Source organism: Dipteris shenzhenensis, chromosome 33 (genome assembly GCF_047967505.1).
Source record: "Dipteris shenzhenensis isolate YYH24624 ecotype China chromosome 33, Dip_SZ_1.0, whole genome shotgun sequence".
Lineage (NCBI taxonomy): Eukaryota > Viridiplantae > Streptophyta > Polypodiopsida > Gleicheniales > Dipteridaceae > Dipteris > Dipteris shenzhenensis.
In genome coordinates this window covers 38,365,319-38,389,170 of record NC_141628.1, presented here as the reverse complement: position 1 = coordinate 38,389,170, position 23,852 = coordinate 38,365,319, and the positions used below count along the sequence as shown (strand labels likewise).

Genomic DNA, 23,852 nt, shown 5'->3' with positions numbered 1-23,852 from the left:
ACTTTGTACTCTAATAACATATTATATGATATGATGATGTAGATGATCATTAGGTCTTCATGCTTATGATGGTATCATTGATGTTATTATGGCTATGTAGCAAGTAGCATTCAGCATGGGTGTTGATGCTCCTTTAGTAGCTCCACCCTTAGCTTGTTTGTATCAAGTTTCTCATGGTCTCATACACCATCGCTCTTCCGTAAACTTTAATAAACTCACACACACAAACATGCACCTCAAGTGTTGACATGGTGACCTCCAAGCCATACCTTGTGATTGCTGCAATCCAGTTACAACACATGGTGACCTCCAAGCCATACTTTGAAATTTTTGCAATAAGGTTGCATGCATGTGTATGAGTGTGCGCGCGCGGCTATGTTTGTATGAGTGAGGTTTTTATCAATGCTTTTAGTTATGAGTAGTAGCTGTCCCACTCTGTTTGTATGAGTGAGGTTCTTATCAATGCTTTTAGTTATGAGTAGTAGCTGTCCCAAAGTGTGACAGCTATGAATAAATGCTTTCTTAATGCAAAATTCCTTGTACCCAAAAAAAAAAGTGTGCGCCCACACTCGCATGCCACCAAGATGTTGAAATTTTGGAATTCCTATGAATTAATTGTGGGGAAAAGAAGAGGAGTGAAAAGGAAGATGGCAAGGCCATGATTAAACTAAGGGATAAAGGGGGTAGGAAAGGAGTTTCAATTAAAGAATAATGGATGTATGGACATTAAAGAAGTAGCCACGTGAGGTAACATTGGGGAGGGGGGACGGACCACTTATGAAGGGGGCATCGCATAATAGCATGCTGCACATGACTTTTACGTGGTAGTTATTTTACCCAATTCCCTACAGTTATAGGAGTTGAAACCATCGTTTTACCAAAAGGCTGTGTGATAAACAAATAATCAATATTATTAAAACTGTAATAGCAATGCACTAAATGGGTACCCGCTGAACGAATTTCAATATGACCTCACACAAACAGCTCAAGCAAGAGGCTGTTGAATGACTGTCTACACTTACATAATCCAATGATAAGCCGAGACAACTTATAAAATGTTACCTTGTCAGAATATGGTTTAAGTACTATAATGAATTTTGATTTGAACAGCCCAAGCAAGAGGCTGTTGAATGATTGTCTACACTTGAACAATCCAGTGATGAGCTGAGACAAACCAATCATCCACAAAATGTTAACTACTAATAAACGGTTAAGTACCATATTGTTTTTATTATCCCCGAGTGTGATGGTCATTTTTCCAATAGTTAAGAGGTCTTCTCAGTCTTGTCAGGACAAAATTGGAGTCCTGAAATGATCCCAGAATACCGGAGTGACTACAGATACCGTGGCTTTAGAATACAGCCACCAATGGTGACAGCGCGCATATCCAAAGTACAGTATGTGTCCATAGCCAAGGAGAAAATTGAAGGCTCACAGGCTCTCATCTTCTAGTAAGACAATAGAGTGTCTTAATGAAATAGGGGTTAGTATACAATCTCTCATAATTTTTAAAGCATGAAACAGGCATCCATACAGCATGCTTATCGTAACGCTCCTTGAAAATTGAGCCTGAACAAGGAGCATTGATATTTGAACACCAGCAAAGAGTCAATGTGCACAAAACCTCATCAACTGGGCAACAAGATTTTCAAACTAAGTCAGAAGAGTCAAGGCGCCATTATCCCATGGATGGTATATGAAAGAGATTTGGCCCAATCCGCCTTAAAAAGCAATGTTTGAAGAGTGTTCATGATATTATAGTCTGGATCCAACTTACGCTGCCAACCCTGCCATTTCAAAAAAAACAGAATGTCAATAATAACCAGACAGTTGAGGTCGACATTGAAAATGTATCACTTGAAATGAAGAGAACCAACTACAGTAAAATTGCATGTCAGAGCAAAGCCACAGTATTAACCAGGTGATGGCAGTCCCAGTCCAATTCCACTAAAGCCCATGTCTGATCCCAATAAAAGCAATTCAATTAGAGATTAACATCAAAAGGCCTGCTGGTACCAAACCTGTGAATCCTAACTTTTTGCAATGGTGATTGCTTTAACACCTGGGAGCATCAATTTATATGTATTGTATTACCTGTCTCACCAACTATTGGATGGAGGCAGAATCCCATTAATTATACTTGCAAGCTGACGATAGAATATCAAGGTATAATGGTTAACACATGCATACATTCCTGGTCAGGCAACTCTGCCACTAGAAAGCAAATTTTCACCATGCCAAAGTTCCTACAGTAAACTGTTATGTCCCTTAACAGTACGTTTAGTTTGCCAAGTTTGCCAAGTTCGTGAATAATGATCCTATAAGGTACATTGGAGTATGGAATGCCAGACTAATCTTCAAACTACAAGAGCAAATCAAATCAACATATATACCTTTGTAAGACTAGAATAAGTCCAATCATACAAATTTAAATTTTTTGTTGTTCTAAAGATAAAAAATCTACAAAGAATATAAAAGAGAAAATGAAAGAGAAGAAAAAAGAGGTAAACAAAAACTTTTATGAAAAACAAAAAGAAGACATACTTAGCAAGCAAAGCAACACTTATGCTTATGTTGTCATCAGTGCCCAAGCATAAGCAACTGTACTGGGTTTCTAAAGACCCGCGGAGTCTCTTGGGCAAACCTAATGCTTACTAAAATACGTCAAATAAACAAAAGAGAAAGAAAACAAGAAATAAAGAAGAAAGGAAGCAGGTGACTAAGCAAAAATAAACAAGCAAGTCAAGAAACAAAATCTTCCAAAAACTGGAATCTCTCTCTCTCTCTCTCTCTCTCTCTCTCTCTCTCTTATTTAAAACATAAAAAGCTAAATGGCCCTTTGTACTTATGTATCGTTTCTACAAAGAGGAAAAAATACATTTCTAACTTCGAAAGCACAAGCATACTCAAACAAACTCTCTTTTGAAACTAAAAGAAAAACGGGCTATTCAGCTCCTTGCTTTTTGTTTTCAGCTTATGTTCAATCATTCTAAACATACCTAAGGCCGATACACCATAGATAAAAGACTTCATATCTAAGAATGTGCGAACTTTTTTCATTATTTTCCTTGGATTATACCTCTTGTATAATAGTAAAGTGATCAAATTACTACATTGAGTGATAAAAGACTCCTTAGTTGTACAAAAGCGAGAAAATCTATGGAATTGGGAAGAAATGACTCCGTATTTTGCCAAATCAGAAATGTTTTGAGTCAATGTGAGGCATTTTTATAATGTGTAAACCACTATATTCAGGTTGTTCACGTTTATCATATATATCAACCTCTAATCCTATGGTAGATTGAGAAAGTCTAAGATCACAAGAATCCCCTCTTAAAGTGCAGTTCAATTCACAAGAGTCACGAAAATAGATTCCTTCTAGCGTCTTCGTACATAAAGTCTTGAAAGTTAGGAACATCTGGTACAAATAAATCATCTATAAAACGCCTAACTTAGCTAAGCTTGTGTAAAATGATAGGGCAGGTATTGATAGAAATAAGACGTTGCATAAACTCAAATTCATAAGTGAAAAGATAAAAGTTTGCTAAAAAGACGGCACAATTAGTGCCCATGGGGATTCCTATAATTTGTTGAAACAAAGAATCACCTATTGTGATGTAAAGATTATCTAAAAGAAAATCTATCCAAGAGCAAACATCTTCCCTACTTACTACCTTTGTGTATCTTTTCTTTTTAGAACCTATGCCATGATCTTTATTTTTTAGCCACAAAAAGTCAAAGCATAAGGCTATTTTCTCAACTTATAGCACTTTGCATCTATCTTTGTCAAATCTCAGCTTGAAAACTCCAACCACTAGCTTTTTAATTCTAATCTTCACGTCTTCCAGCTCGATCTTTGTGTAAAGCATGGTAAAATCATAGATTTGAAGGAGAATAGGAGACTCTTTTTCTTGAATGCTTTGAGAGGAATTAAAAAATTTTACAACAGTAATCACTCCTAAGTAGTCATTTAAAATCCAGCTTGAGTGCAAGGGGACATCTGCCTCTTTTAATAAGTCTCTCCAAAGTTCATGGACACTAGGCAACATGGCTTTGAAGCAGTAGCTTAGCCATTTCGAGACATCCGTCAAAGTAGTCTCACAAGCAGCTGCAATAAATCTTGGCTTTTTTGGAGTTTTGTGAAAATTCCAAGCAGCACAAAGAAAAGGTATACTTGGATTGCAAACAAACCCATAAGACTTGCAAAAACTTTGATGTTTTGAGATCAAATTCTTTTGAGAAACTAAGGCAAGGGCGTAAGTTTTGGCAAACGAGTTCACTTCTTTCAAAAGAGATTCTTAGTAAAACTTTTTGCAAATAAAAACAAAGTTATTGGAACGTTTGTCCATATAAGAAATGACAAAATTCTTATGGAATTTTCAAAAAAGAGTTTCATCTTCTTTAGAAAGATGGTTACTTTTCTTTGAGCAATCAACCAAAGGGACTTCTTCTAGTTTCAAAGCAACTTTCTTCTAAATCTTCCCTTTCCATTCTGATAAGATATTTTGAACTCCTAAACATTCTTCTAATTGCAAATCAAATCAAACCCACATCCACTGTATTGGTATGACAAACTGATGAGAAACTTCAAGAGTGGAGCCAAAGACAAAAGCAAGTACAATCCCTGTCTAACCTCTTTTACAAGACTTTAATAAACGTATGATTGAACTCCAAGGAACCAACGTATCTACCAGGATGGTTGTCCCATTCGGAGGCTTGCACCTTCACCACTACTTTTGAGATCCCTAGGTAAACTTAAAAGAGGTTGAAGCCAAACAAGGATGAAGTCTCCAACAATGGACCAGTAGAGCGGAGACCTAGTCGGGACAGAATTTTAGTTACAACTTACATAAAGCAAGTATCCAGCTAAATCCTAATGCTCAACAAGCTCTAAAAATCCAGCTGAAACAGAACAATCTCATAAAATAACTGACCAGCAGCTAGGAAGCATCTCAGCTCCCCAGGAAACTGCTAGGCTGAGTGTCCCTCACCTTCCAGCTCCCTCTACAGCTTGTCACCTCTGCTGTCTTCTTGCCTATTATCCTGCTGCCATTTTCCCGCCTCTGCTCAGTCCACCTCTACTGCCTTCCTCCTGCTGCCATCTCACCTGTTCTTGGCACGACTCTTTCCTTTCAAGACCACCAGTCCATCCATCTTAGTTCATGTTGGCCCCATTCATTCACCCTTCTTGACACCTCATTTTCTTTTGGGCCATTCTAGCTAGATCATGTCATCAAGCAGATTATAGAGGGTTCCCTCTTTGAAGGGGGATGGAGGTGGGTCATCTCCCCCATGCACCCAAGCAGTTACGGACCAAACCCATTCCATCAGTGTAAGGGGGACATCCTCTTTTCTACTCATATCAGGAGAGACGATTGCTCGTTATTCAACCATCTTCTACAAGGGACTCGCCAGATTCACACAATGCTTGCTGTCGCAATATTGTGTCCACTTCATCTCAACAACAGACCAACTACCTAATCAAACCCTTGTAACATGGGACACAAGTTCGTCCTCCTAAGCAATACAGTGGATATCATAATCCAAGACCCATAGTCACTTTAAAACATATCTCTTTCACAATAAAGTACATTTCTTTTAATAAAAATGTTGTGAGATCCTGCTCATGTCAAAATGTTTCCTTATTTAAAAAAACTTGGGCCCGACTTGAACCAACTACCTAATCAAACCCTCACAACATGGGACACATGTTCGTCCTCCTAAACAATACAGTGGATATCATAATCCAAGACCCATAGTCACTTTAAAACATAGTTCTTTCACAATAAAGCACATTTCTTTTAATAAAAATGTTGTGAGATCCTGCTCATGTCAAAATGTTTCCTTATTTAAAAAAACTTGGGCCGGACTTGAACAGTATGCGAAATAGGGGAGAACACAATAGTTGGAAGAATGGATTGTAGGGTCTTAAAACAAAATCCTAAACCTAACCAAAACAAAAATTTTCAGAGTGACGTGTAATCTAATGCTACCATGTCAAAAATACTCAAATTTACTATGCTAAAATGCCCTAGATATCTCAGCTTTGATATCATGTTCTAAAAGGGTCATTTAATGAGCTACCAGATCCTAAATTGTTTACACAATTGTTGGTCCCAGTGACACATGAACCTAGTGGTGACAATCATAAATAATTACAATCAAGAGGACATTATCCAAAATGGTTACAATGATTGAGAAGAAAGAATCTCCCTTATGGTAGTGTCTCTCTGAAGATACATACTCGGACCTGAATATATTCAGAAGTTTCACAGATAAAGTGGTACTTTACATCATATACTTGATCCAGGAATTACACACATGATTCTTGACCAAAGCAATGCAAAATCAGTTATCACAACCAATATCGATAGGACCTTTCTGTGATCACCCACTAACCTCTGAAACCATATAGCTTCGCACTCTGCGCTGACGTTATGCCCATGAGATGATCCCACTGCTGATTGAAGAATTGTAACCTATGATTGCCTTCTTGTACTTACCATCTGCTTCTCGCTTGGTTCTTGACACTTGATTTCAGCCCTGCTTCTTGCTTGGTTGTTGACATTTGCGCCTGTGCAGGATTTGCAACTTGACCAGCTCTTTGCGTATTGCTCAAGCGACGCCAGTGTGCCAACGTAGTGCTCGTCTGTACAAGTTTGGAGAATCATCAACAAATTCTCTGTACAGCCTTCCTTTTAACCGTGCATCTATACCGCAACTCTTCCATACAACTACCGTAATTGTTGTATATTTGAGGTATTTTTTTAATGTGTACCATCCTACGCCAAACTGCACCAAGGCAACCGTACGTCTCATGTTGCTTGAAAGGAGCATTTTCAAAGGACAATAAGCTTAGTGGGCTCAAGTCCCATGATTGGCACAAGGTCTTACAGGTATTCTAAGCTGTAGAATTAGTGTACCGATAATCGTGATGCGTTAGCGTAATTATGGTTATGTTAGATTGCAGAATATTTCCAGATTTGCAGGCTATTTTGTCACATTTGACTAGATAGCAGTGACATTTGGGTCCATTAATCTGACACTGGGGTTCTCAGTGACATTGACAAGAAATAGCAGCAGATTTGGTCAATTTGCAGTTTTGTAGCTTAGAATTTGGGGCTTTTGCCACATTTGATGTCAATTTCAATGGCATTTGCATTAGGAAAAAAAGGAGCTCATTTTGGGGCCTTTTAGTCCAAAAGGAAAATAGCCCTCCACCAATCAAAGGAGGGCCAACGTAACATTGGAAAAAATCAGAAAAAGGAAAGGAAAAGAAATACCGTCGAGTTTGCATTCAACAAGGATACTTGAGCTACTTTATTATATCGGACATACGGTGCAGAATTTGGTATTTCTGACATCACTGGCACATCCGGAGCGGGCCAAAACCCTCGGAAAGACTTTTGAAACGTTGAAAACGGACCTGGTCCAACCCATCAAATCGCTTTAATTTGTACAGGTGGCTTTCCAAGCCTTTTTAGCCTTCTTCGGCCCTCCAAGGCCGGTCCAACCTGTCAAATCGCTTTCATTTGTACATGTGGCTTTTCGAGCCTTTCCCGGCCCTACAGGGGCCATTTCAACAAACTATTCGGGGGTTTCGGCCCGCTCCGGACGTGCCGGTGATGTCAAAAATACCAAATTCTGCACCGTACGTCAATGGGACTATGTCATATTTTATTGTTTTAGAAGAAAGAAAAATGAAGAAATCGTGAATTTCTCTCAAGGCCCCAAAATGAGTTCCCTTTTTCCCTAATGCTTGGTGCATCTCAATTTGGGATATTCTTGCATTTTACCTTTGATTTGGGCTGGTCATTTGCAAAACAGCTATTTGTAGGGGGAGTCCTTTGATTGGACAAACACTTTCTTGCAAGTCATTTTTTGGGACAGCTTGTACATTTTGCTCAGTGTTTGAGCAGCCATCTTGGCATTGACACTTGCAGACATTTGATGTCATTTTTGGTCTAACATTGCAGCCAGCAGACAGACATTTGGGCAGCCAGCTCTTTGCATTGTAGCCTTGAGGCTGTGACATTTGCAAGGCACTTTTATTCTTAACTTTTTGAGGATTTTCATTTGCAACGACAAACCATGAATCTTTTGGGATGCTTGCTGATGCTGAGAACAAGCTTGATGGCATCAATTATCCCATGTGATCGTACTTTGTGTGCCACCTATTGGTGTCCATGAACTTTTGGGGAATTGTATTTGGATCAAAGACTAGACCTATCTCATCATCACAGGTGCCTGCTACCACCGCAACTCTTCTGCCACTTCTAGTTCATCTACCACTACTCCCTCAGTGCCTATGGTATTAGAGCCCAAACCTACATCTGATACCTCATCCTCTTCTTCTCCTACGGAAACAAGCTGATCACCCATGGCCACTAGTCTTAGTGTTATAGCAAATCCCTAATATGAGTCAGTGAGTCCATTGAGTGTGATGGACACAACCTGTGAGTTTGGTACATTCTCATCAACATTGATGAGCTGCTCTCTGAAGTCCTTGACCTGTGTCAAACAGGCATCCATGCTGCTTCATTCATCTTACCATTATCAAGCTGCCTGCGCAAATAAGCAACTCTCGCCTCATTACGTATCTAATAAAGACTAGCCAAAGTGTACCATGCAGCCTTGGTTGTCTTGCAAGACCGAATGTGAGGTATAACAACTCTCTTGCAATTCATGGCAATCACTGCATGTGTCTGTGCATCTCACTGATCCCAACCAATCTGTTCTTGTGTTGGAGGGTCGGCGGTAGGCACTGAGGGAGTAGTGGTAGATGAACCAGAAGTGGCAAACGTGGCAGCGGTGGCAGTAAGTGCATGTGATGAAGAGACGGGTCTAGTCTCCGAGCCAGATACAATGCCCCAAAAGTAGGGACAGCAAGGTCTTGCTGTCACAAATACTCTAGCTGCTCATGTCACAAATACAAAGGTAGCCAATCTTGCTCTTGATGAGTGAGAATTGTGGAGTGTAATTATGATCCTACTCTGCATGATTCAGCTTTTGCAGCCTCACATTGGAACTTTGACAGTGATGCTTCCGAACACATCACTTCCTACCAAAATCTCATTCACATATTGAGTGGTATTCCGAAGAGGGGCACTGTCACTTGTGCAAATAATGCAGCATATCCCGTGAAAGGATTGGTCAAGTGCTTGTCACTGTGGAAGTTTTATATGTTCCAGGTATAAAAAAGAATCTGATTTCTATCTTAGTGATCTCCACACATGGCTTCAGAGTTCTTTTTTATGGTTATCGCTGTGCCGTTTATGATCAGTACAATAACTATATTGTACTTACTGAAACACTTGATAGAGCACTATATCATCTTGACATATATGCACAACATGCTGCTATAGAAACTAATGCCATGGATGAATCTGTAATTTCTGATACACATCTATGGCATGAGAGATTGGGACATCTCAACTTCAACAGTTTGGTGAAGATGCATACCGTAGATCTTCCACCCATGCATGCACTTAAAAAACATGTATGTGAGGGCTGCTTGTTAAGCAAAATACATAGGTTTCCATTTCCCAAGGACGGGACCCTTGGTGTATCCAAGAAGTTGCATCTCGTACATAGTGATCTATGCGGACCGATGCCGATAGCACCACTTGGGGGGTACTATTACTTTGTTAATTTTATAAATGACTTCACTAGGTTCACTTGGATATATCCCATGAAGCTGAAGGCAAATGTCTTCTCTTGCTTCAAGCATTGGATTGCCTTGGCCAAGAATGAGAGTGGGGAGAAAGTCTTGACCTTCCACACTGACAAGGGGGATGAGTACATGTCTAGGGGATTTTCTGATTTTTTAGCAGCCCGAGGTATCACTCATCAGTGCACAGTGCCATACACTCTGCAACAGAATGGGCTTGCAAAGCGTAAGATTTTACCTTCCAATACTTTTCTTTGAAAATCAATTGGGAAGAAATAATATAGCATTTACAGCCTCTAACCACGATAAGTTATATAGGCCTCCACTTTTCAAAAATGTCTCAAAAGTCTTCATCTGTAATGCAATCTCTGCTGTCAATAATCCTTCAAAAGCTTCTAGTTCCTAATGAATAAAATACACCCACATTTCCAGAAAGGAATGTCGCCCTAGAAATGCGTGCCACCCTTGTAAAAGCTTTGCCTATGTTATTTTGCCTTCATGAATGCCTCATGTAATTTAGTTTCGGAAAAGAAAGCCACATCATCTTATAATGCTGTTGTGGTACTTTCCCCTTTCCAAGTCAAGGTGGCCATGGCATTCATGTAATTGCTGCCTTTAAATACCAGGAATGCTCGAGGATTGGTAAAAGAAGCACACAACGTATGCATGCAATCTCCCCTCTTTTCATGCGCTACCAAAACGACTCACAAGGCAGTTGTACCATATCGGGAACACACTACACCAAGACCAGGAGCACGTGACAAAGGACCCCACAATGACTTTGGATCCTCCAACAGGTGAGGAAAATCCCCACCTCTTGAGGCTTCATTGCAAAAGCCTTTTGCTAAGCATGAGGCACCAGCGGCAGACAAAGGGAACCCCCCTCCCCTCCGTGACCCCTCTCCCTCCCAGCACTGCTCAGCCATCCTCTTACGATGCCCGCTCCCGCCCCCAATCTAATCCCTCTATCAGCCAGCCATGATCCAGCCTCCCTCACGAGTCACAACCCCCCAATATCCCACCGGCAGATTCACCCATTGCTTCTCACCCCAACCCCAACTCACCCCTTAGCTCAGATCCCATAGTGACTCCATCCTCAGCAACACCTTCCTTCCAAAAATGGGGCCTCAAGCCCCCTCCCAGACACTTGCGGTGGTGATCCTCCATTTGGGGAAAGGTCTCTTTATACTGTGGTTGGGAGTGTATCCCACCCATTCTAGGACTGTAATTTTGCACCCACAAGAGTGGAGCAACAGACCCCGACACTCGTGCATCATCAAACGAGAGCTCTGATAGCAAGGGCTTCTCAGGAACAACCCATGCACTAGGGGGCAGTGGCAGCATTCATATAGATGGATCTTCTCAGAGGCCCCCCTCACGATGAAGGGTTCCCCCATGATGAGGAGCCTCCATAGGGTCTGGCAGAGATTGCAAGGGGCCTCATCCGTGCTCAGCCCCATTGCAGAGAGGAGTTCGAGCGTCAGCCTCTCATTTGGCACCCGAAGATTAGGGCTCAAGATGGACGTATGCTTGGACAGCGGACTCACATTGGATGGGCACAATGGACAATGGCCCAGCCTGCTCCTTTGGTAGATGGAGAAGATTACCCATGGAGGCAGAGGCAAGGCTTGGAGCCATAGCGCATATGCAAGGGGCAGGGCAGCAGATGACAAAGATTGACCTATGGTGGGAGGGACTCCGCATGTGGATGGACAGCAGTTGGTTGGGTCAGCTTTCTTGGACTGGGGTCCCTTTGAGGATGATGATTCAGCGAGGCAGCAAGCAGCTCGGCTTCTTCCGTGTAGGGCCTGGAGGCCTACTTCAAGCACTCACTGAGAGAGACCCAGAGATGGACGAGAGTTTGGATGGGATTCATTGGCAAATGATCAAAGTTGTGGGCCAATTGGGGAAGGAGTAGCACATTGATTCCCCCATCATTCCAAAGCAGGATGCCCTAGATGGTGCCTCTAGCTTTGGGAAGGTAGGCCCCTGAGGGAGGTCCTGTGGGATCCGCGAGAGTGGTTTTGGCCTCACTGAGTAGGTGGACGAGGTGCCCTTCTTTTCCTATACCACTCGGATTGGTAGGAGGCTTCAGATGGACTCTTCGACATGGACCCCTTCGAGGGAGAGGCATTGGGTGGGTCCAGAGGGTGCCCTAGGAGGTCCGTTCCAGGTTTTGGACGCGCCTATGGTCCAATTTGCGGCCAAGGAAGATCTCCTACCTTTTTTGCCTGGCCATCCACGGAGACTTGCCCATAGGCTCGTGGTTGGAGCAAATGCAGGTGGAGAAGCATAGTCGTTGTTGCTCTCCTGGTGTTCTGGAGAATATCTCTCACTGTCTTTGGATCTGTTGTAGTGCAGAGAGGATCTTGATGGGAGCCCTCAGGATGAGCATCCGGTTCCACCCTCGGCTACCTTGGTTGCCATCTGGCAGGATATCATCTACACCCTGCGCACCACCTGGAAGCGTGGGACCCCGAGCTCTAGAGCGATTGTCAGAGGCACCTACATTTCTGCAAGGCTTGGCCTCTAGGAGTTTTCTACATATTCACTCCCGCAAGGGATTTGCTGGTTGTATAGTCCCCCCACTTGGCTGTTAGCCCTTGTACCAAAGATTCCCTAGGCAATGAGCTAGGTCTCTCTGGAACAGGCTGGTTTTTCTTCTTTCAGCCTCTATTGGGTTTTTCCATAGTCAACACCTTCGGGGCTGCTGTTTTGTATGAATTTTTTCAAGCATTAATAGAAGGTTCCTTTCTTTGCCCAAAAAAAAAAAGAGAGCTCCGATGATGAACATGTTGGGCAATTGGCTAGGCCTTCGAGGGTGGGGCCTATGGCTCAAGTACATAACACTTCCAAAAGTGAATGAAGGGCTATTAACGGAAAGGTGAGAGTGGAGCTTGTCCGACACAGGGCCATAGGTAGGAGACCACAGCAAACCATGCATATTGATCATCGCCAATGCTCTATCACGTGTTCTATGCCACCACAACCCCATACACACCGAAACTTCCCATGGACTTGACTCTTCAGCTAGCATCCAGAGGATCACCACAGTGACGCCTACTACGCTTTCCTTAAACTCAATTTCTATAAAGATCATTACTTAACGGATCTCAAAGGAGGGGTTTATCAAACCATCGGTTACACCCAGATTCATCTCCCACATGCATTGAGGATCTCTATTGGTCACTTCCACGTTGCTTCGCACAACATAGAGATCATCTCATATGAGCACAAAGGAGAGCATAGGATGGACCTGCCAAGCCTAATCGATCCCGGGTTTAATTTGAGTCAAGGATAGCAAGGACCAGACGTAGCACAGAGCCAAAGTCACGATTCAACAAACCCGACCTCGGGTGGACACCCGCATGAGGACTGCACACTTTTTGATGTGGGACCACTAGAATGATGATAGCACTTGTTAGACAGCGAGCTACCTCATGGAGACTACAGAGGAAGAGGAGGGCCCTGGACAAACCAACCATCCATCCCTAATTTTATTCCTTGACGTCAGCCCTCACCATACTCAAGGAGCCACTGTCAGACGAGCTCCTCTAGTCTCTTCCCAGTCATCCAGTGGAGTTGGTCCCACAGACATCATACATAGGTTCAATCACTTAGATGGATAGCTAACCGATTGGTAGATGACCAAGAGCTCCCCCTCGTCGTTTTCCCCTTTTTCGGATTTTCCAATGACATGGCGATTGTATCTATTCTTTTCTCGTCACATGGGTATGGGTGCCCTATTTAGTGGCCATGCCTTAGCTTTCATTGTATATAGTTTTTTCTAGTGTCATGGACCCTTCGGTCTTCCGTAGACATCAATAAACTCTCTCTCTCTCTCTCTCTCTCTCTCTCTCTCTCTCTCCAAGGGCGGTGCCAAAACGATAAACTTTTTGTACGAATTTAATAAGTTCAAGCTGGTTGCTTGCCAGTAAGTTTGGTTCATCCGGAGACACAAAAGAGAGTAGGATGATACAACAATATTCCATTTGTAATGGTCTATTGTTCGGAAAGAAAAGTTTGTGTTCCTGACATTGAGAATATCTGCAAGCAAATTCTTTATGAACGTCATCATGTTCCTGGTGCAGAATTTAGAGGGATCCATAGAATCTTAGGCTCAGTGGAAGTTTTTTCGCGGGTCGCAAATGAAATAGGATGTAGAGGATTATGTGAAACACTAACAGCCCAATAAGGTGGGAACGCTTAAGAACAGCTGGCTCCCTCCATGAGAGATTCTAGACGCTGATTGGCTGCACATTATTCCCAAGGAGTTTGTGATTACCATGTACTGATAGAGGGAATGATGCTCTCTGGATAATAGTCACTAGACTAATGGGAAATGAGCTTCCTCCCCGCTTTTGACTTACCCCTCGACTTTTTCACCAAACCTTCCAAAGAAAAATTGGACAATCTCCACCCTCTCCCTTTTGCGTACAACTGAAACTGCCCTGATACCCAATGACTTGCTGTCATGAATAAGACAAGCATTCATGTGCCAAAGTGCTTGAAAAAGTAAAGGCACTCAATGCAACTATGCCCTGCCCACCAAGAGAGTACTTCTTTGTTACTGATACCACAAGACTAAGATTACAACTCAGGTGGACCACCAGTCATCTTTCCTGCTGCCTTCCAACTGTCCACAAGGATGGACTGTCTGTGCTGTGTGCTTGACTGCTTGTATGGCAGCATTGCGTGCCTGTACTGCTGTCTGCAATTGTGTGGCAGACATTTCAGCCTCCATGGCCTGCTGCAGCTGTCCGAAGCCCTGAGTCCTGCCTGCATGGCAGCCACATGGCTGTTCGACTGGTTGGGGGCGCCTGCATGGCAACCCTTTGCTGCCCCAGATATGCCTATACCTGCAGACATTCTTAGTGGGATAGACATGACCAGTGTCTGGACCAGAGTGGCACGACCCTCCTTGTGCTTGGTTATACTCTTTGCAGAGCCTTTCTCCCTACCCCATAGGTTGTGAAGGTTGAGATCACTTACGGGGTCCATTGTTCATGTGATCTTAGATTTTTGGTTTGGTTTAGTTTTCCATAGGTTGCTATGGCTTCTGCCATTATTGCACAACCCACAGGGACTATTCTTTAGATTCTTTCAGCGTTACGTGATAGAGAAAGATCCTTTTAGCCCCCAAAAAAAAAAGGCCTCTGAGTCGCTCATGCGGCCGACTAGGATTATTATTTAAGCAATGTACTCTCACGTGGGACCACCCATCAGATAACACCACGTATCACTTCAAAACTTGAGTAAATCTATTATCTAATGAAGACTGCCACCCAGCCAAACTTCAACTGCATGAAGAAAGCCTAAGTAGTAGATATATGTGTTCACAATCACAATTTTACAATCTGCCAAATAAGCTCCCAATTCAAAATTTCAAGACTGATGGTTGTCCTTCTCTGATATAGCACACCAGAACAGTCTGTCAAGTTGAGAAAAGAATCAATTTTAGAAGCTATTTGAGCCTGCCTTCTATGAAAGCGTCTGCCAAAGACGTAAGTCTCAAATAATATTACTCTCTTTCATATAAAACAATGCAGTCCAAGCTTCAAAGGGCAGAAAATAGGACCCTACTGTATACATTAAAATGTTCTCACAAACCTAAACTGACATTACGTATGCTTGGACAAGTGAACATGGCAAAAAAGGAGGGGATGCTTTCTATCATGTTTGCAAAGTGTACCATTGACACGCTTCACAACAAATTACCTCGAGAACCATTGTCGTGACCATTACAGTACAAACGTCACCATCAACATTCACCCTGTGTCTTCTGACCTGCTCCAAAAGGTCTTGCATGCACTCTCCTGGGCGCATATCATCACTCTCCTCAGAACCCCAAAATTTGAAGGAAGTCTCAACCTCCTGCAAAGACAGATTTAAGAAACTCTCTCTCTCTCTCTCTCTCTCTCTCTCTCTCTATATATATATATATATATATATATATACATATGTGGGGCAAACAATTAAACTGTGGCATGTACCTTAATAAACGCTGTGGGGTTAGGACAAGATTGAACTCTTGAAAACTTAAGAGCACACTCTGCAGCTGTCCGTCCATCCCTTAGGGCCACAGCCTTAAAAAAGTCCAAAAGGTTGGCACGGTCCGTCTTCGAAAGTTCAGCTGTCATACCCACATCAAGGAAAATAACATGTGGTCTTGACCGGAACAACCCTTTTCCAGAGGGATTCTTACTCTTTTCTACACGAACTAAAATATTGCCAGGATGCATGTCTGCATGAATAAAGTTATCAACCTGAATCACAATAACACATTAGAAACAACCAAAAGTGAGTTGATTGGCCCAAATAGAAGCCTCTCTCTCTCTCTCTCTCTCTCTCTCTCTCTCTCTCTCTCTGTGGTTCGTTCCGAACTTCACGTCACAGATTCTCAGGGTAGAGCACCAAGCTTTAGTGCCAACTGCCTTCATGAGTCCCATATCATGGCCTCCAGGAAGATGGCAGTAGATATATACTCTATTAGTATGGCCTTTCCCAAGTCTATATAAGTTGAAACTAGTAAGCAACTTGCCAGCCTACCTTGTATCACTGTTATGTTGCTCAAATACAGTAAATCTTGGTGGTCCACGTATAAGTTGAAAGGATTTCCCGGTCTGTAGTGCCTAAAGCTTTTGCACACTGTAATCATACCTATGGCCTTTCTCGATCGGCAACTATCAAGGGTTGGTATATATCTTCACCTTGCTATCCTCCGTGCGTATGGTAAACATCTTTGTACCCTAATATTCACACCTCCACAAACAGGGTCTGCCTAATGCAGGGGGTATGCAGACTTAACGGTATGGTAAAGGCCACCAGTATTGATGCATACATCTCTTAGTATCCTCTTTGGTGTGACGGCGTGCTAGTCCACCATGTGGACTCAGAATGCGGAAGGTTACAACTGCCATCACTTCTATTCCTTAGATATGATGTTTTTACACTGCCATAACTTCCTCATCAATTCCTTAGATATAATGTTTTTACACTAGACCCTTGTCAATGATCACACCCTTGATGGTTGTGTTCTTTAGTTTTACCAAGATATTTGCAACTAAATCATCTACCAATGGGGTTCCGGCTACAAGAAATGTTACATCAATAATAGCGTGGTGTGGCGTTACCGCATTACCCTTGGAGGACATTCCCACGATGCTAAAGCTGTAGTTGGAGACTTTCTAACCTTGAAAATCGGTGAGGACGTGAGAACAATACAAATTTTAAAATTTCTGAGGAGCCTGCCTACATTCACGCTCCAATTTCTAGATTTGCATGCATATGATTGGGCGAAAAGCGTGGATTCCTACATTCAAGCTTATTCTCTCCCATTTTTGCGATTTTAGCGCAGCCTTCTATCTCCCAGCTGAAAACCAAGAAAAGAACAAAAAGAGGGGGGGAGTGAAAGTCACAAGATACGTGGGAATGCCCTCATGGTTACCTAGGTCTAAGTGTCCTAAGAGGCTAGTAGTAACGAGATGTGCTCAATGACATAGTAGGCATTAATGTCCCATTACACATTTGGTGTGTGGCCACTAGTCTTAGGGGTCCTTGATGGTACACCTAGGAGGGTTTTCTAGTAGTAGGTGAATTGTGGGGCAATAAGGTATTGCTTTTGGAATTGTCTGACCTATGCTAGTAGTCGGACCTTGAGAAGTGGGTTATCTGCATAGAGTTGTCGTGTGGTGGAGATTGTATGCCACGAACTGGTCTGCATGCAAGTGCCATTCCTCACACAACAACAAATTGGGATTGCAATAATGGGGCACACTGCTTGTGTAAAGCATGAGCACACATTGTGAAATGATGATTGTTAGGCAATTGAGTGTGGCATGAGCATAGATGGCAGCCGATGGTGAAGGAGCAAATGGTTGATTGGTAAAATCCATGTGAATGTCGATAATCTAAGGAAGGTGGCTACCTACTGATAAATGATTGGGTGGTGACCGTCAATTTGTGCATTACTGATATGAGACAACAATAATCACTTCAACAGCATGGATATGATTGCATTGGTTATTGCATGACTTGTCAGTTGTGAAGGAATCTTCTGCGTGACCCAAGCAAAAGACTAATCACTACGAGCGTGGCTCATTTGATGCAATATCTGCACATGGAATATTGTTACCACTATGCAATTGTGAATTGCACTACGGTGTGTTGTCTTGCGATTGATTGCCTACCCAACAAGAAGCAAATTGCCCAAAAAGCCATTCGTTTTGAATATAAGTTTTTGGGAAGAGGTAGTCATTACTAACCTTTCTTATACAAAACACTAGAAGCATCGCCTTCCTTGCAAGTACATGATATCTTATATTGAGGACATTACTATGCTGCATACTTTTTCCCACCAACAACAGCCTTGGACTTGTATGCTGATTGCCTACCCAACAAGAGAGATCATCAAAGCAAATTGCCCAAAAAGCCATTCGTTTTGAATATAAGTTTTTGTCATCTTTGTATAGTCACGACTGACAAATTTGGGAGAAGTTCAACTTGCAATCATATAATTTGAAGCTTATCCTTCAGGTTAGTTTCCTATCATATTTCATCATGCAATCTTCTCTCACGCACTTGGACTTAGTGGTGAGCGGGCTTCTGATGAGGCTGGCTAAATGTTAGATCCAGAGCAGAATGTATCAATCACCCAATATCGAGCCCATAGTCTTGAAAGATTAGAAAGGGAACCAGAGCTTCATGAGCTCAATGATGGCTTTTATGGTACTCCCTATGAATTTCAAAAGCTTGAGCTTAAAATTGAGCCTTTCGAAAGAACACTCTTAATCTACATGAACCAGTTATAATCTTAACATCATTACGTAATAAAGCCTTTTGAGGATCAAGCAAGAATGGATATTCAAAACATTACTCTAGCACACAGAGATTCCCTAGGCAGTAAGCTGGGATCTCTGATATAGGCTAGTTGACAACCAGCTTCCGTTTTCTAGAGTTCTCCCACAATCAGCAACTCACAGATTATTGATTTTATATGATTGTTTTAATAGAAAGTTCCTTTCTCTGGATAAAAACCAGGTTAAAATCATAAATTCCATCATGCATAAAAGGAAATAGCTACTATGGCATACGCTCTCACACATAAGAGCATCCATTTTTAGAAAGCTCTTTGTACTAAGCGTCTGTCAGCACTCCAGACGGCCACAAAGAGAGACTAAACTAAAAATTTACAAGCTTTAAATTGAAACCCCAAATTGCAAACTTCACTCTATGGTGTCTAAACCGCAATGGAGTAGAAAAAACGTAAGGATACATTAAGCAAAAAAATGTAATATTTAATATAATTCTTTTTACATTTTTTGGGAATAGGGGCCCCCAAAAGTTTCTTTGAGAGAGAAACAACATCTCAGAAATTCTGAAAGCTTTTAAAACAGGTTTTGATGCAACTATCTTCATTGTTACTGTCACCACATTGTAGGTGCTGTAACAGTACCTTCACCTCAAAGTTTCTGGAAACAATACCCGGAAACCCTTTCTGTATGTGTGTATGTGTGTGTGTGTGTGTGTGTGTGTGTGTATAACTTCATAAGACTATAATATATCCAATATTACGAATTAAAAATTTATATGAATAAGCAAAAGAACAAACGAAAGAAGGGAGCTTGTAAATGACTTTCGACGAAATTATGAGTAAATGAGAGAAATCAAAAATCAAAATAGCTTAGTACTGCTTATTCCCTAAACAAAAGCTGCTTGTCTTGAAAATTCCTGACAATGAGATGTAGATCCTACTTACCAATAGCATTTTGAGAAGTGTATGCGTTCCAATATGTGCAAGGGCGCTGTTGATACGACTTTTCTCTGACAGCTCAACAAAACGTGAAACACATTCCCCTTGCTCGTATGTCTCGACCAAGACTGCAGGATGAACTAATGGATAAAGGGGTTTCGGAAAAGACACATCTTTGCATCTTCGAAAGTTATATAGAAACCGGCTAAGATGTGCTGCTTCTCTGGCAAGGTCTACTTGTGTCAGCATAAAGACAGCAAACTGTTGCACACTCTCGTCCAACCTGAGCCACCTTAATCCTGGAACAAGGGTGGATAATCGTGCGATGCAATTTATTATCATAAAATCACGCCGTATCACATCACTGACACCAGGATGCCTTACTTTGACTGCCACCAGAATAGGTTTTGACTTCTGGCCTGGATGACTGAACCGCAGAGTTGCCTTGTGGACCTGTGCAATGCTTCCTGAAGCTACCGGCTCTTCCTCAAAATCCTCAAAAAGTTCATGGAGCTTGCGCCCAAATGCTCCTTCGACAGTGCGAAGTGTGTGTGAAAACTTGTGGGCTGGTGCCTTTGTGTGAAGCTTAGACAGTTCCACGCAAAGATCCCTTGGAAACAAATCTGGCCTGGTAGCTGCCCACTGCCCCCATTTGATAAATGCTGCACCTGCAAACTCTAGAGTGTGATGCACAAGATGCAACCATGCCTGACGAAATTGACTTCCTAATGAGTCTGCAAATGGAGCAGTTAGAACTGCAGGCATGAACAAAATTATCAGGTATACTGCTCTTGAAAACAGTCCAACAAATTCTAGCAGAGAATAGAAATGTGATAGGAGAAATAGAGGTGGACGCTGTGGATGACTGTAGAGTGAGGCATTGCCATGAGATTGTTCCGCTTCAGCTATACTTTGGTTCATACTCCCAATAATGACTGCAACAACTCCTAAAGAAAGATGGGACCGTGTACATGCAAGGCTAACTGCCCTAACAACCAATCCAAAAGGCGGAAGAAGCGACTTGCAAAATCCATGTCTGGCATTAAATTTTTGCCAGGCTCTCTGCCCACGTATGAAACCATTTCTTTCATGAAGCCTTTCCCAAGCTCTCTGTCCATGGGCTGTCACATCGATTTTTAGAGAAAATCCAGTTCCTTTCAAAGCCAGCCTGGAATCACGTATGAGCTGCTGCCCAAGCCTTGTCAACACCATAAACCAAGCTCGGCTACCATTTCTGGCACTCATTTGCAGGCTGGCCTCACCTATCCTACCCCAAATAGAGCTTCCTTGTAAGAGCAAGCCTCTAGACTGTGGGCATCCAGCCACAGGTATTCCAGCGCCTCTGGTGTATGTTCTGTAGGTTCTATGTCCATCCCTGAAACAACTTGAATAGCCAGCTGAAGACGTCCCAGCTTGTGGATGAAGTGCCCCCCTCAATAAAACCCTGAAAAACAAATTACCTGAACATCAGACTCGCTTATTGTAAAAATATCTGCCGAATGCATTTCTTCGAAAAATGGCATTCGCAATTCTCCTTCCACCCACACATCAAACGGTCTCGATACGAGCATGAATAGAGAAGGAGCAAAAAGAGCCCACGACAAGAAGAATTCAAAATCATCTTCATCTGAGCCCCCAAAGACACATCTGTTATCAATCTCTTTAGCCCTTTATAAAATTGAAACGGCATCTCTACGTGTGTAGCCAACCATAGCCACTCGCTCTGTAAATATCTTATTAAGTTCTGTTCTTGTTTTGCTTGTCCAAAGACTGGGCTTTGCCGCCGCCATATTTAAAGCAGTTGTCGCTGACATGAATTGCCATGCTGTTATACGCCAAACAATCAAAACTGGCTATTCCTCGACAAAGATGGTGGCCTCGTCTGGCAACATCACTTTGTGCATCTGCTTCAGAAGGGTGCTCTACCAGTAATGTTCACCCAATAATCTTCACCTGGATAGCCTTGTTCCTTTCCGTAACATTGAGGCGGCTTTGCCTTATGTCGATGCAGATCTCCCGACCAGTGGATCCGATATATAATCCATTCTGAAAGTTTCTGAATTTTGTCCATTGCTGTCTTCTGCAGCTTTGTGCATTTTGAGCCGTTTATTAGACCTGCTGCTGGCGCTACTGCACGTGCGCGAGAGGCTTTCGCGAATCGTGCCTCGAGAGCAATTAGGACACAAGGGAAGGAAGCGAGACCCAAAATCGGCAAACAAAAAGGAAGGTTGAAGAATGAAAGATGGGGCAAGAAAAGGAGCAACAAACCTGAAAGAACAGTGCTGCATCGTGCTATGTGAATTGGGAGCTCAACATTGTTGAGGAAGGCCATGCTTCAAGCAAGAAAGACAGGTTCCATCGCCAAAGAGATCACAAAAATGAGCTTCGGCGGCCACAAATTCAAAGCAGCAACCAAGATTAACGAACTCCTATACACAACCAAAAAAAGATTCAACCGAATATTCACCTCCTCACGCCCTACATTATTATTAGCACTAGTGTTTGCACTATTGCTTCACACGTGTCATAGCCCTTCCTCCACGTGTCACAACCTCCGCCTCTCCCCCCCTCGTGCCATCCCCCACTAGATGATGACCTTTTCATCCCCCTTTGCTTCGACGCGATTTAACACCCACCGGCCTCCACCCCCCCCGCCACAGCTCTCGCTAACGGACCACTGTCGCACTTGCACGTTCCACACGACGAACGTCTAAGTATTGAAAACATCAAGTTGTTGAGGTCTGGGACGAAGATCTGTGATTGGTGCAGATCCAAATGACGGTAGGGATGAGGGGCAAGAGGGACGGCACGAGGAGTATCGAACATACCCTCGTCCACTAGTCATGTTTTGCTCAAATCCACTCTTGCCAATTCAACGAACACCCGTGTTGGAGCCAAGGCATCCAATTGGTCTGAACCCGCCCTTATGTATTTGCATGGGGACATAAGGGATGTGAATATGTGCCCCTACTCAACTTTTAGTGGAAATGCGGAGAAGTGGCAACTCAAGGGGTAGGGCATCTACCTAGAGAGCTGGCTGCCGCGTTCAAGTCCTGCTGCTTGTAGCACAGTGTGCCATTTGATGGGGTTGAGTCCAAATAATAGAACCAATAAGAACAACTTTTAGCCTTTCCGAATGAAATTTATTAAAGAATCTTAATGGCCTCAAGGGGTAGGGCATCTACCTAGAGAGCTGGCTGCCGCGTTCAAGTCCTGCTGCTTGTAGCACAGTGTGCCATTTGATGGGGTTGAGTCCAAATAATAGAACCAATAAGAACAACTTTTAGCCTTTCCGAATGAAATTTATTAAAGAATCTTAATGGCCCCAATGAAAGATTAATCTTACTAAGGTAAGTTAATTGGTCCCTAATTAATCTTATTAACATATTGACCCCCTTCCTCCTCATCTATGCACAACTTTGTGTGAGGTAACTTTGTATGTCTTGTACTTCTCTGAGACGACCATGCAACAATTGCCCGTGTCTCTCAACATAGCAACCTCCTCTAATGTCGCCTTGAGCTTGGTAGCCTCTCACGTACACCTTGCTAGGCAAGCATCACAAATACCCTACAGGGAAGTCCCTCAAGCATGTAGATGTTGAAGTCTTAGCGATGCACTTCATACATTCGAAGGTTTTCCCAAGCCAATCCAAGGATGTGTACTTGGTTCTCAGATGTCTATGTGGATGGCTTCTACTTCATGTGGCTTTCACACTTATACATTTCCATCTACTGCAACTGAAGATAAGATGCTTGCCTATGCTTGGGTCGACAACAACTGTTTTGGTTAGGGCTACTACGAATCCATTTGACCCTAGCTATTATCAAGCTGATCCCTAGAGGATTCAGGGAGGATTCTTGGTAAAGGGGCTTATTCTAGGTATCCCGGTGAGTTGCTTATTCATACACTGACAGGGAGTAGTTTCAATGCTCATGATGTGAAGGACCTCTCCCTTCCCCTCCAATCTAGTCCTGATGTGTGAAGGGTGACTAAAAATGTTCTTCTTGCAATGTTGTCAATCCCAGGTGCTAGTCTCAAATTTGGGACAAAGCTATGCAAGAGCAATTCTAGAGCCTTGGTGTAGCATTCTACTAGGGTGCAAATTGCTACGTACTTGTTTGCGATATGAACATCATGAACTCTTTTGATAATCTCGATAATTGGCAGGACAAGTTCCTTATTCAAGTATTCCTACTCGGATATGTGACTTGATACCCTGGCTAAGGCATAAGGGGAAGGTGGAGGTATGGCAATGGGAAAGAGGCAGCTGGATAGGTTTAACAGCAGTGGTTAGAATATGGGTTAGGGACCAGGGTTAAGGTTAGGTTAGGTTGGGTGGATTGTGCTAATCCAAGGTAGGTTAAGCTAGTATCATTAGGGAAAAAGGGAACTCATTTTGGGGCCCTGTAAGAAATTCACTATTTTTTGAT

At 42.6% G+C, this 23,852-nt stretch overlaps 1 protein-coding gene across 1 annotated transcript; it reads right to left on the bottom strand.

The window, feature by feature from the left end:
• Positions 1-1,197: 1,197 nt before the first annotated feature.
• Positions 1,198-21,864, bottom strand: LOC147880083 (uncharacterized). Its single transcript, XM_087371573.1, has 5 exons — positions 21,690-21,864; positions 19,428-20,865; positions 15,664-15,936; positions 15,389-15,544; positions 1,198-1,787 (listed from the first exon to the last, which is right to left on the bottom strand). Exons 1-5 carry the CDS (start codon positions 21,707-21,709, stop codon positions 1,668-1,670), a joined length of 2,007 nt encoding a protein of 668 aa, XP_087227699.1. The 5' UTR covers positions 21,710-21,864; the 3' UTR covers positions 1,198-1,667.
• Positions 21,865-23,852: the final 1,988 nt, after the last annotated feature.

Excerpts from the sequence above, each read along its gene's own strand:
- LOC147880083 (XM_087371573.1), bottom strand. The coding sequence starts at position 21,709 with ATGCAGCACTGTTCTTTCAG. Across the intron at positions 20,866-21,689 it reads ATGCAGCACTGTTCTTTCAG|GGTTTTATTGAGGGGGGCAC; the intron begins GTTTGTTGCTCC and ends TTTGTTTTTCAG. Across the intron at positions 15,937-19,427 it reads CACTTCTCAAAATGCTATTG|GTTGATAACTTTATTCATGC; the intron begins GTAAGTAGGATC and ends ATTGTGATTCAG.